Source organism: Bolinopsis microptera, chromosome 2 (assembly GCF_026151205.1).
Source record: "Bolinopsis microptera isolate Bmic1 chromosome 2, MBARI_Bmic_1.0, whole genome shotgun sequence".
Classification (NCBI taxonomy): domain Eukaryota; kingdom Metazoa; phylum Ctenophora; class Tentaculata; order Lobata; family Bolinopsidae; genus Bolinopsis; species Bolinopsis microptera.
This window is the reverse complement of record NC_087073.1, coordinates 19,623,886-19,638,649: the sequence shown is the minus strand read 5'-3', so window position 1 is coordinate 19,638,649 and position 14,764 is coordinate 19,623,886. Positions and strand designations below refer to the sequence as shown.

At 36.9% G+C, this 14,764-nt stretch overlaps 1 protein-coding gene across 7 annotated transcripts in view; it reads right to left on the bottom strand.

Moving 5' to 3' along the window:
• Positions 1-14,764, bottom strand: part of LOC134811874 (inositol hexakisphosphate and diphosphoinositol-pentakisphosphate kinase 2-like) — a 71,091-nt gene that overhangs the window by 17,647 nt on the left and 38,680 nt on the right. For all 7 annotated transcript variants that reach the window (XR_010159866.1, XR_010159863.1, XR_010159864.1 and 4 more), the window contains 4 exons: positions 5,372-5,490; positions 4,984-5,050; positions 3,903-4,050; positions 679-743 (listed from right to left, as the gene is read on the bottom strand). Coding sequence is in view for 2 of the 7 variants with exons in the window: in XM_063818984.1 (XP_063675054.1) it covers positions 679-743; positions 3,903-4,050; positions 4,984-5,050; positions 5,372-5,490 (399 nt within the window). In the remaining 5 variants the exon portion in view is untranslated. The remainder of the gene's footprint in view (positions 1-678; positions 744-3,902; positions 4,051-4,983; positions 5,051-5,371; positions 5,491-14,764) is intronic.

Sequence of the window (14,764 nt, the reverse complement as noted above, 5' to 3'; positions counted from 1 at the left end):
ACAAAAACTTTGTTACATAGTGACCTGGTAAATATCCAAATTAATACATAAAACTCTGAGAAACATTAAAAATAAATGGGAAGATTCTAAGCGGTAGAAAATTTTTAAAGCAAAAGATAGATGTTAGGCCAAAGAATCTAGAACTGTCCAATATTTGAGAGCTAGACCAACGTACACAGAACAGCAACGAAAATAGCTTCCTACTCCCTAACATTTTCGGGGAAACTGAAAGGGTGCCACGTACATATATTATGATGACATTTACATAATAGCCCATGTGGTCTTTTGCCACGAGTCTGCTTCAGGTGAGAGCTGAGTGTTTATTTTAGGAAGTAACTGCTTGATATACAGTGATTGCCAGATCATTCGGTCTGCATAATCCTTACATACTTTGAGGACTTCAAATTTAAATGGTTCGATAGGAATTTCTTTTATTTCAGGGTGTGACATGAGATAATGTTTCCCCATGGCTGTCTTGTTATTTTTATTCCTTACAGATTTTACAGATTTACAGATTTGTATTCAATTCAGAGGAGATTAGCCAATTTCAATCTAAACTCATAATGATAGACCCTCTGACAAGGGCAAAGCGTCATATATACGCTACAAACTCAAATGTTCATTTCATTTGAAGTGCAGATTAGTCATTGATACTAGCAGTAAGAAAGTTTTACATACCTTCTCTAGTTTTGACCATCGTCCTAACATTAACTGTACACTCTCGTCGTGGTACAGCGGATTATCTGAAAGAGGTAAGTTATTCGTTACAGATAATTGTTTAAATCAGATGTAACAAGATAGAAATGAGTACAGTGTAAGTTATTTGTTTTTAGATTATTGTGTCTAAGATATGGCAATTGGAATGTTCTTTTAATCTCTTTTATTATTATATTTATTTATTAGAATCAGAGATAGAACACGGAAGAAAATATTTATGATATGATAAGTCACACGGAAAGGAATACAGAGAACATTTATATAACTCTTTCTATCGTGCTCTATTAGAGGCTAAAATTATAAGCTGTACAAATCGTTTGTATCTACAAATGTTTGAATTCTCTCCCTCAAATTGCAACTGATAGCCCTGAGTAAGTAAGACTGGATTCTGCCTATTCTACTTTTCTTGGAACTCAGGGCACAGGCTCTCTACCAAAAAGTGCAAACCCAAGGGGCAAGGGGTCATTCATAAAAGTAAGTATATAGCTACTCGAGTTTATATTCATAAGCCGAGACTCATTGCGAGTGAGTAAAAAATTAGGCATTCATAAACCTAATCCAGGCTCACTGGCTCAGACTAAGGGCTTGGATTAGCGAATTATTGGCTTACTTCCTGTAAATCTCGGCTCACTAGCTAACTTTTTTTGCTCAGCGGATCAAACGTTCGGATTATTGGATCACTGGATTGTAATTTGTAAGCCTCAGATTCCGTCACAGCCTCACGTATCATTGGATTAGGGTCGAGACTCACGATTTTTGGCTCATGCTCACATTTTTCGACTTGGATCCTGCAAGTTGGCTCGCCATGAAAATCCTGCAGCTCAAGGCAAAAAATTACCGCCCTCGTGTCCTTCGCCCTCATGTCCTATACCCGTAATTGTAGAGAGAGCCAGATCGAAGAATTATAACCAGAATAATTATAACTTAGGTAAATTAAAACTTAAGTTCACCGTAAGTTGTCTCAAGGTCTGATGAGTTATGAGCCAATTTAGTAAACGTGTGATCGATTATCACCGCTAGGAATTTAGTAAGTATAACAAATATATTCAAGCTCAGTGCTCATGTGGACAACTAATGCAAAGCAGGTGTTTTGATAATATTTTCACGATTTTTTTCCGCACTCTTGGAATAATGCAATTATGTTGCTGCTCTGCTTCGATTCATTTTGGCGTCTACAATTGAGCTGTAAAATGGAAGACATAACTTCTTCGGATCTTACTCCTGAATTACACCGCTTGTCGTGTTTCATCACAGTTATGCTAAGTACCACTACCGACGTCCGACTTAGGACATTAGCCAAGCAACTTTGTATCATCAGCAGAAAGTAGCGGCTCACGATTCAAGACTCACGGATTGCCTGTTTGATAAATGCTAAAAGTACATTTTGGCTTAAAATGTGAGTATATAATACTCACCGGATTACACTGGACCCCTTTTGTGTCACTGTTTGTCCCGAGATTCTCAACGTTTCTATTACTATCTACAAAGTTGGCTATTGTAGTGCAACTAATTGTATTGTAATTCATAATTTGAGGATTTGTATTCACATCGCAAAGCGAGCAATTTCATTCAAGACCGATTACTATCATTCACTGTATTTTTCAAACTTTCAAATTCCATTGATTTATATTTTTGAACTTTTGTTAAGGATAAAATTAAATGAATGTATTGTTAATGTTTGATGCAAAGAATTTCACCATTCACTTGCCAGATTCTGACCCTACCATTTATTAGCTAATCAGTATGTCTTACTGAACTACACTACGAAATTGTATGCAATATAAAGATATAATGGGCAATACAAAATAAATTATAAAATAACAAATTTTAGAGATTACGCCCCGAACGATAGGCATCTATTAATTCATTTCGAAATTACTTAATAAAACTTGTGCAGAGATTATGGCAGAAAACCACAGCTATGAGGATCATGTTTGGATGCGCAAAGATATGCCCTCAGGTCCCTCAGTAATGTGGGATATGATTATCGGAATGTCTTGTTTAGTGGCTGCATTGTTGGGCTTTGTGGGCAACTCTCTGGCTTTTGGATACTTCCATAGCAAGAAAGAACTAGCACCGAGACTCTATAAATGTTTGTGTAGCATTGATATTGTTATTTGTTTGTGTCAGATTCCAGTTATTCAAGCATTCCTCAGCGGCAGGAATCCTGGCTTGTTCGAGTACAAGATATTTTGTAATATTTGGTCCGTAGTATTTGATATCAGCACTAAATTCTACCCCATGGCTGTTCTGCTGCTGACTGCATCCAGAACAATCGCCATCGTCCATCCTTTTTACAGGATCAGAAAGACTGTAGTCATTGCATTCCTTTACATCTACCTCCTTTACTTGGGACTGCGTCCAGTAGCCAACTTCTTAGTTGGATTTGGGGTGATATATGGAGCAGATTCCAGTTACTGTTACCCGTTCTTTGACACACAGAGAGGCACTCTAACCCAATTCAAACGACAGCCGAATACGTCTTGCTGTCTATTGAAACCGCATTGCCCGCCGCACTGATAATCATCAGTTTCATTGTGAGCACAATAAATCTCCTATCCAAACCAGTAATATCGTCTAGACAAGCAAGACACCGCAGAGCTGCCGGTACCATCACTATTTTCACTGGTGTATTTCTGTTTTGCTACCTTCCAATTTTCGCTTTATACGCTCTTTCCGTTTGCTTATCTACTATCTACAAAGAAAAATTGGACATTGACTCTGGACCATTTTCAAACTACTTCATGTTTTGGTATTCGTGGTCGCTGGCAAGATGTCTACTGAATACTCTCAATACCACACTTGATGTTGTCATCTACTTGACTCGCATGAAGGATTTTAGGAAGTGGCTCAGGCTGATGACAGGGAAGTGTCAGTAAGGAAAGCACAATTTCTTTTAATGACAAATACAGTGATCGAGTTGCAACAGTTTCCCTCCGAAAGCATAAATCTAAACATACCGAAAGGAGATATAAATTCACTAAACTTTGTTTAGTTTTGTATGATTCTGTCTATGGTACCTACTGCAACCGTGCATATTTTCTGGATGCTTGACTGTTTTTAACTGCAGCTTTATGGTCATATATACTAATCGTAGAACGCTAAAATGAATATTGAGATTACTTTTCGGAGTTTCAGCAAGAAAAGAGAGAAAGGACGATTTACCTTGAATTTATTTTACTTACATTCTGCGACAAGTTCGGGATTGTCGCTGATATCTTTAATCTGTTGGACAATGTTCTTGACGAACTGCAGCAGCTCACAGCACTTCTTGTACGGATTCTTGATGATTCTCATACTGTCCATGAGGGACTGAGATCCTGTTGGAGCGAACTGAAAAGTGTTGTTTCTTCAGTATTTCTGGTGGAAATACACCTAGGTTACACAAGTCCTGATGTCTTTCACTCTTTTTGCGTAATTTCGGCCGAACTGCTCAGTTTTACTGCAGATAATAGGCTGTATAGACTGCAATACCCATACAAAAGTGGTCAAAAATACGTGACTCAATAACGCTGCACGAATGAAGCTGATTTGATTGGGCTGCTACTATGGAATTAATAATTGACGTTTGAGTGCTAAAAGGTTGTGCTAAAAGATCGTGCTTCTGAATGAGCACTACCTAGTCACGAACGATCTAATATACTAATATATCCTACTTGGTGCAATATTACGCATTCAAATCGCAATGCAGCGACTCACGAACTGATTTGAAGGCAGCGAATTCAATGAATTTTAACCAAATACATATCATTTTTTAATGTATTTTTAAGGGCCAATTATTTTACTGGATCTTTATATTACGAGAGCTTCTCTAAACACTATTTGATCGAGCAATAGAAACCAAGTTACAAGCCGATTAGGGCTGAGTGAAGAAAAATTTTGATTTTTTGCCCCGAAAAAATTGTAAATGCTAAAAATCGTATAGTTCTTGAGATATCGTTTCTCAAATTCTTGTGAGTGTAGCTGAAGGACACGGAAAAGATTTCTCATAATTCTGAGTTTTAAAGTATGAAAAGGTGTGAAATCCAAAGTTTTTTAAATAACGTGTAAAAAAGGATCAAAGAAGGCCGATTTCAGCCTTTAAATGCCTTTTACTTCAAAATTATACGTTATTTTGAAATTATATTACAATTGATCTTAATTCGTAATCAGCTTGGCGAGACAAAACTTTTGGTACCAATATAATATTATCATAAATTTGGTCAATGTCTGGCCAGTGACACTTTTTGAGATTTGCTAATTATTTTATTAGCTATTTTTACTTACCTTCTTATAATCTTCCTCTGTGAATTCTTCCTTGTTATGGATCATCTTGTGCAGTCGCAGTTTTACGCTGAAATTAGATTTCGATTAAATTTAATAGGTTCTTATCGTAAAATATTGTTTAATTTGGGCGTGCTCATAATTTAAAACTATCGGACAATTGAGGTTACAAAGCTAGAAGGTTTAAACAAGTAATGGCATGGTATCTGATAATAGTCTTGTAAAATAAATTAGAAAGAATGATTCAGATCAATACAATATCTATCAATGATTGATCGCTAAAAGCCTTACAAAATAGTATAATGAAAATTCTAACAAATTGTAAAATATGCTCGGGCCCGAGAGCTCCGCTCACATTTTTATGTTTTTATTAGTTTATTCTAATGCTTACTTAGCCATAATGCGTTTGCCAGGACCAGAAGGTGGCTGGTCAAGTAGTTTATCAGTTTTATGTGACCTCACCAAGTGATATAGTATGGGTGCTATCTCACCGTCCAGACTTAACAATCCCTGAGAAAAATCATTATTATTCGAAAACTATTGGAATTAAAACTTAAATTGAAGACTCAAAATTTCTAGACGAAAACGTGACTGATATGATATAACTAAAATAACTATGTTAATATCTTAATATGGTTTCCACATACAACTTTATGCAGATGACACCCAACTCTATATAATATCCTTCCACCCACTGTCACTAATGAGACCCTTGGAGCTACAGAATGTCACTAAGAAGATTAATGTCGTACCAGATACAGGTATGGATGGTTAATAACTTCATGAAGCTGAAGGAAGGCAAGACACAGCTGTTGCTCATTGGAAGGAGAGCCGCTCAGACAATTATTTAGTCATATCTTATGCATTATCTTTGCCGCATAGTAGCGGGGTAGTAAATACGGTGCTTCGTTTCGTTCTGTATAATATATTTATATTGTATTTTATATTTATATTTATATTATATTTATATTTATATTATATTTATATGATATTTATATTTATATTATATTTATATTATATTTATATTATATTTTATATTTATATTATAGTTTCTGTCTGGTTCTAATGTACCGTCACAATAGTACCTTTAATATACACTTATCTAACAGCGTTATATAACGCCATTACGCTATTAATCACACCAGGCTCTCATGATGTAGTTTTACGAATATTTCAAACCCTATACTGTGTGTTTCCCTTCGTGACCAAATACAACATATTTATCAAATATGTAAGCCGTGATTGTTATATTATTGTATTATAGTTGGAAGAGCTAGGAGATGAATATAATCAGCAGTTCGACATCAGAGTTTAGGCCGCTAACATCGTAAAGTTAGGGAAAGAGAAGACAATGGAGACTATGGGTGGAACCTCACCTGGGCAGACGAGAAATATATTACCCTAGAGGAGAAACAATGAAATAGAGAAAAAGCTTCGTGAACATAGATGATTAAAAGATTAAAGATAGCTTCTTAAAGATGGGATTTAAAACACCTGCACCCTGGAACAATGATACAGAGGGAGGGCTATGTGAGAGAAGAACAGCTGCTAAGTTGTGAGCAGGGGCACGTGAGCTTGGGTGTCTGGAAATGTCGAGTGAAAACACGCACGCGGCATTATTTATATCTGGGGTTGGAGCTGGCAAGAGAGAGATTGAGTTTGCCCGAATCGAGGGCCATTGATGTAGGATACTTTGGAGCCAGGACCTGTTACATTAGGGTCCTGGAGGGAGCATTATCGTGGACTGTAGTTAGTGGAACTGTGCGGAGGACATGAGCAGTCTGGCTTAAGCGTAGGGAGAGTCAACATTGGTTAAGGGGGGGAGGGGGGGGGGGGGGGGGGGGTGGCCAAAAATTTGGCGGCCAAATTCCAAAATTTGCACTGCTAAATTTAGAATTTGGCCGCCAAATTGTTTTAAAGGCCCAACTCAAAATTCTGTCCCAAAACTTAAGGTCATGAGACAATTCTACGTTGATTCTGAAAATTTCATGAAAAAATATTGAAACCCTATTGAGTTCTATTGTTTTGAGCGAAGTCAGTTTTGCAAATATCGCGAACTGAGATTATATGGGCAATTTTGCCCATTTTTTGCGATTACTTGAACACAGAATCCACAGTTAGGTAGATATTGAGCTGATAATCATAGAGAATGTGTAGTATAGGCTTACCTTCCATATAAAGTTGGTTTCATTCAAAAATATTGATATTTGACCAATTTATGGGCCAAAATCGATCAAATTTGGTGCGTATGCCCAAATATGGGCATATGGTTTTTATCCCATAACTCGGCCAATTTTTATCCAATTTTGATAAAACTTAATATGTGTGTTCAGGAGACTAGTAGCTACAAGTAGAGCACCCCAAAGCATGGTTTTGGGCATGTTCAGGGTATTTGGCTAAATTGGGCCTAATTTGGACCAAATATGGGCATGGCTGCCCCGCGGGCACTGTTTGGCTGTTGGGGTCCGGGACCCCCTCAAAAGTTCGGTCACCGGTCCTAGTTTGTTGATCAACTGGTATCTCGAAACCAAGTTTCACAAAAAAATCAGGGTGACCCCCCCCCCCCCCCCCCCCCCTAACTCAGGAGAGCAGGAATAGGCTGTGTTGTAGCCAGGGTTAACACGGGTTAATCCAACACGAGTGGGTTTGTGTTAACAACAATCGGGCTCAGGTAGAGCGAGAATGAACTAAAGTGGATTTGGGCCTGATATAAGGACGGTCAGCGAGGGATGAAACTGTTATGTAAGTGTAGTTTAAGGGTAGGACTCCGTTAGAGACGGTTAACGAGGGTTAACCGTGATAGGTAAGGGTAGAGTAAGGACGTGTGTTTTACAGTAGATGAAGGGCGTTATAAGTCAGAGTAATTAGGAAGTGTATTTTGTAAGTTATTGGATTGTTAATCATTTTGTTTCTTACCCTTTTTTACCGTAGTTATTTATCTCGTTTTCATTGTTCAAACACGTTTAATTAAATGCCAATAATCTACGAATCTGAAGCAAGTGATGACTGCTTACAAATATAGCACGAAATCTTCTCATTTTATGTGCGTTTATCAAGTTGGTCACGATAATTGAGATATGACTCACAAACACACACATACACAGGTTGCTAGTACATAACATTGTCTTTCTAACCTCATATTATAACCATTATATATTACAGTTGCCAACATATCCCGCTCACTCTATTACTGCGATAGTGACGTCATAATCTACATCTCTAACCCAACACTGACCATCCTCATCAATCAATTAACAAATTATGTAATTAATTAAGTTATCAAATAAATACGTTTGCCAGTTACCTCCTGTTGTTGTACGAACATTACTACTGCAATTTCAGTGTGTTCGTTGAGCGGGACAATAATCTTTATTGATGTAATTACCATGTTCATTACCCCTTGTCTAGATCATGATATATATAATATAAGTATTACATAATAATATAATACTTATATCAATATGTATAAGCTTATAATGTGAATTTGAACATGAATATGTGTATGTTCTTGTAACACAAAACTTGACGATATCAGATAATTGCAATAATCGGATTCCGTTCAAATTATAGCTCAGAGTCAATTGGATAGGATTTAAAGTTGACTTTCCTTTATCAATACCTTAATTCCCAAAAATTTGGGCGACAAAAAATTTGAGCGGGCCTCTCGCCCAAATTTATTGCAGACCAAATTAATTGCATAAATCTTTTCCGTCTGCTAAATTTTTTGCTAACCAAACTTTTGGCATTTGGCCTGTGGCCCTGAAATCTATAGAAAGATGGCTTTTTCTTCATATCCAAGTGAAATAATATTTGAAATTTTAGTTTTCTAATTTGTCATTCATGGCTTGACCAAGTAAAAAGGCTTATATTTTAAATGAATAGAAATAACTGGAATAGCTAACAGCTACTAATAAAACAAATTGCTAGAGGTACGGATAGCTAGAGATTTAAACAAGATCTGCAAATGGATTATCATCCACCGTAAAATCTGGGCAGATCGTAAATTTCATAATGTGAAACAACTCAGACTACCACCTACATGCTTAAAATTGAAAGCAAAATGACTGGAATAATAAGGAATAATAATGAACTAAGGCAAATATCTAACTGAAATTTTAGTGGAAAATCGTTCATTTTTCGAAGAATTTGTGCCCAAATTTTCGGTCGCCCAAATGAATTCAAATTTCCTGCCCAAATTTTTCGGGCTCAAATAAATTGTGCTCAATATAATGGCACACAAATTTTTGGGAACTAAGGTAATAGCGCCATATTCAAATTTCAATATCGATTTGATGAAATCCTCCAAATATTTTTGAAGTAATTTAATTTAAATTAATAAACCGCCGAACGACATAACATAAAATTTGAATTTGCTTCAAATTTCCATAAATCACTGATGCTGGTCATGATTGAAGCTTGAGATGTCTATAAAGACCATTATTCATCAATCATACAGATGCTGCATATTATTCTGCAGAAGTGACTGCCAGTAAAGACAGCAGTTTGCTATGAAACAATTGAATAGATTTCGAAATTATTGCTAGCAGATTCAGAGATGCTAGGGGGTATGTGAATTTATCAGAGCAGAGTTTCTCCCTAAACAAGCAGAATTGAAATAACTGAGCGGGAATTCCTGTGTGGCCTCATATTATAGACGTAATAACCATGTAGAAATTCCTGTGTGGCCTCATATTATAAACGTAATAACCATGTAGAAATTCCTGTGTGGCCTCATATTATAGACGTAATAACCATGTAGAAATTCCTGTGTGGCCTCATATTATAGACGTAATAACCATATAATAGAAATTCCTGTGTGGCCTCATATTATAGACGTAATAACCATGTAGAAATTCCTGTGTGGCCTCATATTATAGACGTAATAACCATATAATAGAAATTCCTGTGTGGCCTCATATTATAGACGTAATAAAAATATAGTAGAAATTCCTGTGTGGCCTCATATTATAGACGTAATAACCATATAATAGAAATTCCTGTGTGGCCTCATATTATAGACGTAATAACCATATAATAGAAATTCATGTGTGGCCTCATATCATAGACGTAATAACCATGTAGAAATTCCTGTGTGGCCTCATATCATAGACGTAATAACCATGTAGAAATTCCTGTGTGGCCTCATATTATAGACGTAATAAAAATAGTAGAAACTCCTGTGTGGCCTCATATTATAGACGTAATAACCATAGTAGAAATTCCTGTGTGGCCTTATATTATAGACGTAATAAAAATATAGTAGAAACTCCTGTGTGGCCTCATATTATAGACGTAATAACCATATAATAGAAATTCCTGTGTGGCCTTATATTATAGACGTAATAAAAATATAGTAGAAACTCCTGTGTGGCCTCATATTATAGACGTAATAACCATATAATAGAAATTCACACTTCCTACCTAGCACGTAGGACTAAAAAGAGACTTCCTCAAGCTCCGACAGGAGCCCACGAAGCTCAGCCACAACTTTCTGTGCGATGCTCGACGGGGAGCCTTCAAAAATGCTTACCTCACCCACTATCTGTGATTGGGTGAAAGGTTGCTGTGACTGAGATGACAGTTCGCTCGACAAGGGAAGGAAGGATGGAGAGCTATTTATTATGGTTATCGCATTTAAAAATTAAGTCTCTCACAAGAAATTCTCACAGAGAGGATGATAGACGCGACAGTTAAAGAGGTTACAGAGGAAGTTCGGGTCAGCGTTCAGTCATATATAAACAGTAATTATCTCTTGAAACCTTAGTTAGTTTAATTTGTAGATCAGCTGATCGGACGTGTTCTGACAAAATTGCTTTTGTCACACTTTTGACCAATTTTGCCATCTGAGGGGGTCCCAAAATGAGGTTTCTGAGGGCCAGTGATTGGTTCTAATGATTTCTGATGGTTTTTAGGAAAAGTCTGAGAAGCGCCAATAATCATGACACCCTGTTGTAGACTTACAGCTCCAGTAATTTCATACCCAAGGATCTCATGCCTCAGAATTTTAGGCCCCATGGAACTGAGTCACATTTTATGCCTGAGTGACCTCGTACCTTAGTGACCCCGATATCCAGTGTTCTCGGGACATTGTGAAAAAGCAGTAACCGGAACCCTTCAATTTCCTGACCAAAATCCTCAATTAATCTCTTAAAGCTGCAGTAGAAGTTATAACTAAGGTTTAAGATTGAATGAAAGTAGTAAAACAGTTACAGTAACATAACAGTGCGATGATATGAAATTCTACCTAAATGACAGTAAGGAGCGATTGAACGGTAAACAAGTGCTAATATGGCTTGCTGAGCAACGGAAGCAAGGTTACCCGTAAGTATGACGAATGCAAACCATCGACTTTCACTTGCAATCAATACAAGATAATATCACTAAACGTGAATCAGTATAAGTAGTCTGATTTTACGTTCAATATTGGGTTCAATATCGTGGACATTATTAAGTTTTTTTTGTTTGCCAGCTTAGATCCTTCGCTCCCTACTTTGTAAGCCACTATACACACTAGCAGGAACCTGTCTAACTTAACCCTAAAGTGGTGTCAAGACTCAAGACTCAAGAGACTAAAATAATTATTACTTATTTAATTCGCGTTTTTGACACCACTTGGGGTCCACATTTTGAGCACTAAAATTCTTATTCCTTGGCCTATTTTTTATTTTTTCATGCTGATTTGAGGCATTAAAGGATTTGAACCAGGAATATTTGGCATTAGGCTACTGATGGACGAAGTGGTTAACTCCAAGGGCCAAGATGAGAAACTATGACAGACATAAACAAACTCTCTTTATTATTTTGTTTTCAGCAACTTTGTTACGCGGCGACTCTGGATCGTATAACTATAACGATACAGTCTTGATGGTTTGAACTCGAATATAAAGCGAAATGAGACGTGAAATAGTTTCGTTTCTTCTTCTCGTCATCTTAGCTCCAACCTTGCACTGAACACAACGTAATTACCACAAAACCGATAAAAATGGTGCTCGCAAATATTTGCACGTGCACGATGATACGAAGATTTTTACCTGTTAAAAATTGATGAAAAAAATGGGCGTGGCATAGGGGGGGGGGTGGTTCCGGTTGGAGTTGAAGCTTCAAATTTTTTTTGGTAGTTATTTGGACTAAGGAACAACAGATAAGCCTATTACCGAAATTATTTGATAATATTTTTGTTTTATGAACCGGGCTAGTGCACGTGCGTGTAACAATCCTCGTTACCATGGTCACTATGTAACTTCGAATTCTCATATAATTTGCACATGGGCGGTCGTACAGAAATGTTCGAATTATAATTATACCAGAAAGCCCGTAGTCACAGGGAGGAAGCTAATAGTATTTTTTGTTTGTAATTTTTTATGGCATCAAAAAATATCCAACACAACCGAAGATACAGCCGATTAAAATGTAGCTTATAATATAAGTCGATGAATAAGAGGGGTTGTTGGTTGGTAATGATAATAACAAAGATTAATAATGGACATTGGACCTGAGATAAGATTAGTTCACAGATATTAAATTAATATCCCCCGAGTTCCATGATCAGACTAGCTAAATTAATTGTTATATCAGTTTAATGTGAGCAGGCGCACAGACGTCAGAGACAGCTTTAACTCCATTGTGTTAGATAGCTATAGTGGATCATTTTAGTAGTTCAATATTGGAGCTCACATTCTAGGGTTACATTCTAGCTGTTACCTTTAGTTTCAATTTAATGTATTCTCCATGACCATAATAGTGCAACTATTTGGGACGTCAAAATGTAAATTTTTAAATTATCAGATTTATTATTTCCGTTAGATTCTTTTCCTGTGTGTAATGTGTATACTGTATAGTAGTACCACCAGAGGTACACGCCGGCCGGCCCTCGGCGGCGTGTTTTAAAACGGCAACATCGTGGCGGCATGCTGCGGCGTGAGACTAGATTGAGACCAACATTTCGCAGATAAAATATGTAACTAATTCCGATACACTACACATTTTATCTAATGATAGAACAAGTTGACCCTGGATCTGGGCTCAAAATATTGCTGCGAACTTCATGGTTATATTTTGAAATGATTTCTCACATCAAAATATACATAGAATGAGTGAAGTCTTGTGGAGTGGGAGTGTTTAAAAACTCATCAGCGCGGCGGCTTGTACCCCTGAAGTCACTGGGTTTCGATTTCCCGTGTTTAAACTACCGGTCATAAAATTTCTCGGAAAAATAACAGTTTTGACTTGCTAACTACTGTAAATGGTACCAAGCACGAAGGCAATTTACCAGTTTCAGCCTGCAGGATAACGTAATATTATCTATACTATAATATTTTAAACTTGACGAAATCTCCCCGGCATGTAACCATTTAAGCATTTAACCAAAAATTACCCCTTCGATGTGACCAATTTCAGCTAGCAAAAGGAGTTGAAACCTCGCGATTTTTAGCAAGGTTGTAGAAAAGGGAAATGTAGTTGTTACGTATAGCTTTCTTAGAATTTTGATTTAGGCTTTAGATTTTTTATAATTAACGTCAAATTTAAAATTTGGGAATGGGTTTTGAGGTATTTTTGAGTTTTTTTGGGTTTTTTGTAATTTTAAAATTTTGTGTGTAACTTTTTATCTAATTCGACTACATTGAAAACAAAACCCCTACTAAATAGTGGGTATAATTTTCCCATTTCCAATGTTTAATGAGCTGTTTAAAGCAATTAATGGGTGGGTATCTTATTCTATATACCAAAAAACAGTTAGTACCACGATTTTTCGACAGTTAGTACCGCAAAAGGCGGCAAAAGGGGCGGGTGTCTTACGTATTATCCAAAAAAACAGTTAGTACCGCAAAGGGGGTGGGTGGGTCTAGTGAAAAATATCCAAAACTACACTTAGTCGACGTGATGTCCGGCACTTGGTGCCTGATCCCCCCCCCCCCCCCCCCCCCCCCCCCCCCCGTTAACGTCGGAAGTAAGGAAAAATTGGCGTTAGAAAAATGGCGAAATTACATCAAAAGTTTACTACGTCGTTGCGTAGCAACAGCAAGCGATTGCACATGCGCGAACAAGCACAGCTTAGCAACGCACGTTGCCATGCTTTATGATACGCCATGACTAGCTCACGTTTGATCGATATTCTTTGATACGGTAAAACTAAAAGCTTAAAAGGCGTCGATTAGGGAATCCGAATATTTATAACGTTGTCGTCATTGTCAAATAAAATCCATATTTTCTACAGTGCAGACTACGGAGCTCCGTACAGAGCTTAGAGCTTTGCTACTCAGTACTCAGAGGCGAAGAGATTAGAGAAATTTAAACATAAATGATTTTTTAAATTTCCTCGACCAAAACTAGCGGGTTTTTAGTAATATATATAGTACACGTTCATTGAAGTTTGAGGATATTGGTAAATTTCTAAAATAGCGTTTTTGACGACAGTGGCTTAATTTTAGCATCTATTAATCTAGCGTGTTCATAAGTTCTGAACATTAGCCACGTGACCCATACTCCCATATGCACTGCTCAGAAATAAAATGTATTGCTTTTAGGCACTATAATGTAAAAAATGTCACATTTTTGTGACATTGTTTACCATAGCTGCCCAATTATCATTCCTTGGTCTGAAACATAGTAGATTAGGTCAATCTAACAATTATGATACAACATTGGTTAAAGGGCACGGATCGAACGGCTTTAAGGCAATATTTCGTAAACTTTGTCACACTCAGAATACGAGACCTCTTTTCTACTGTGAGGTGTCCTCAAAACCCTTTCAACTCATTATTTGATGGTTCTTCTGCCAATCATA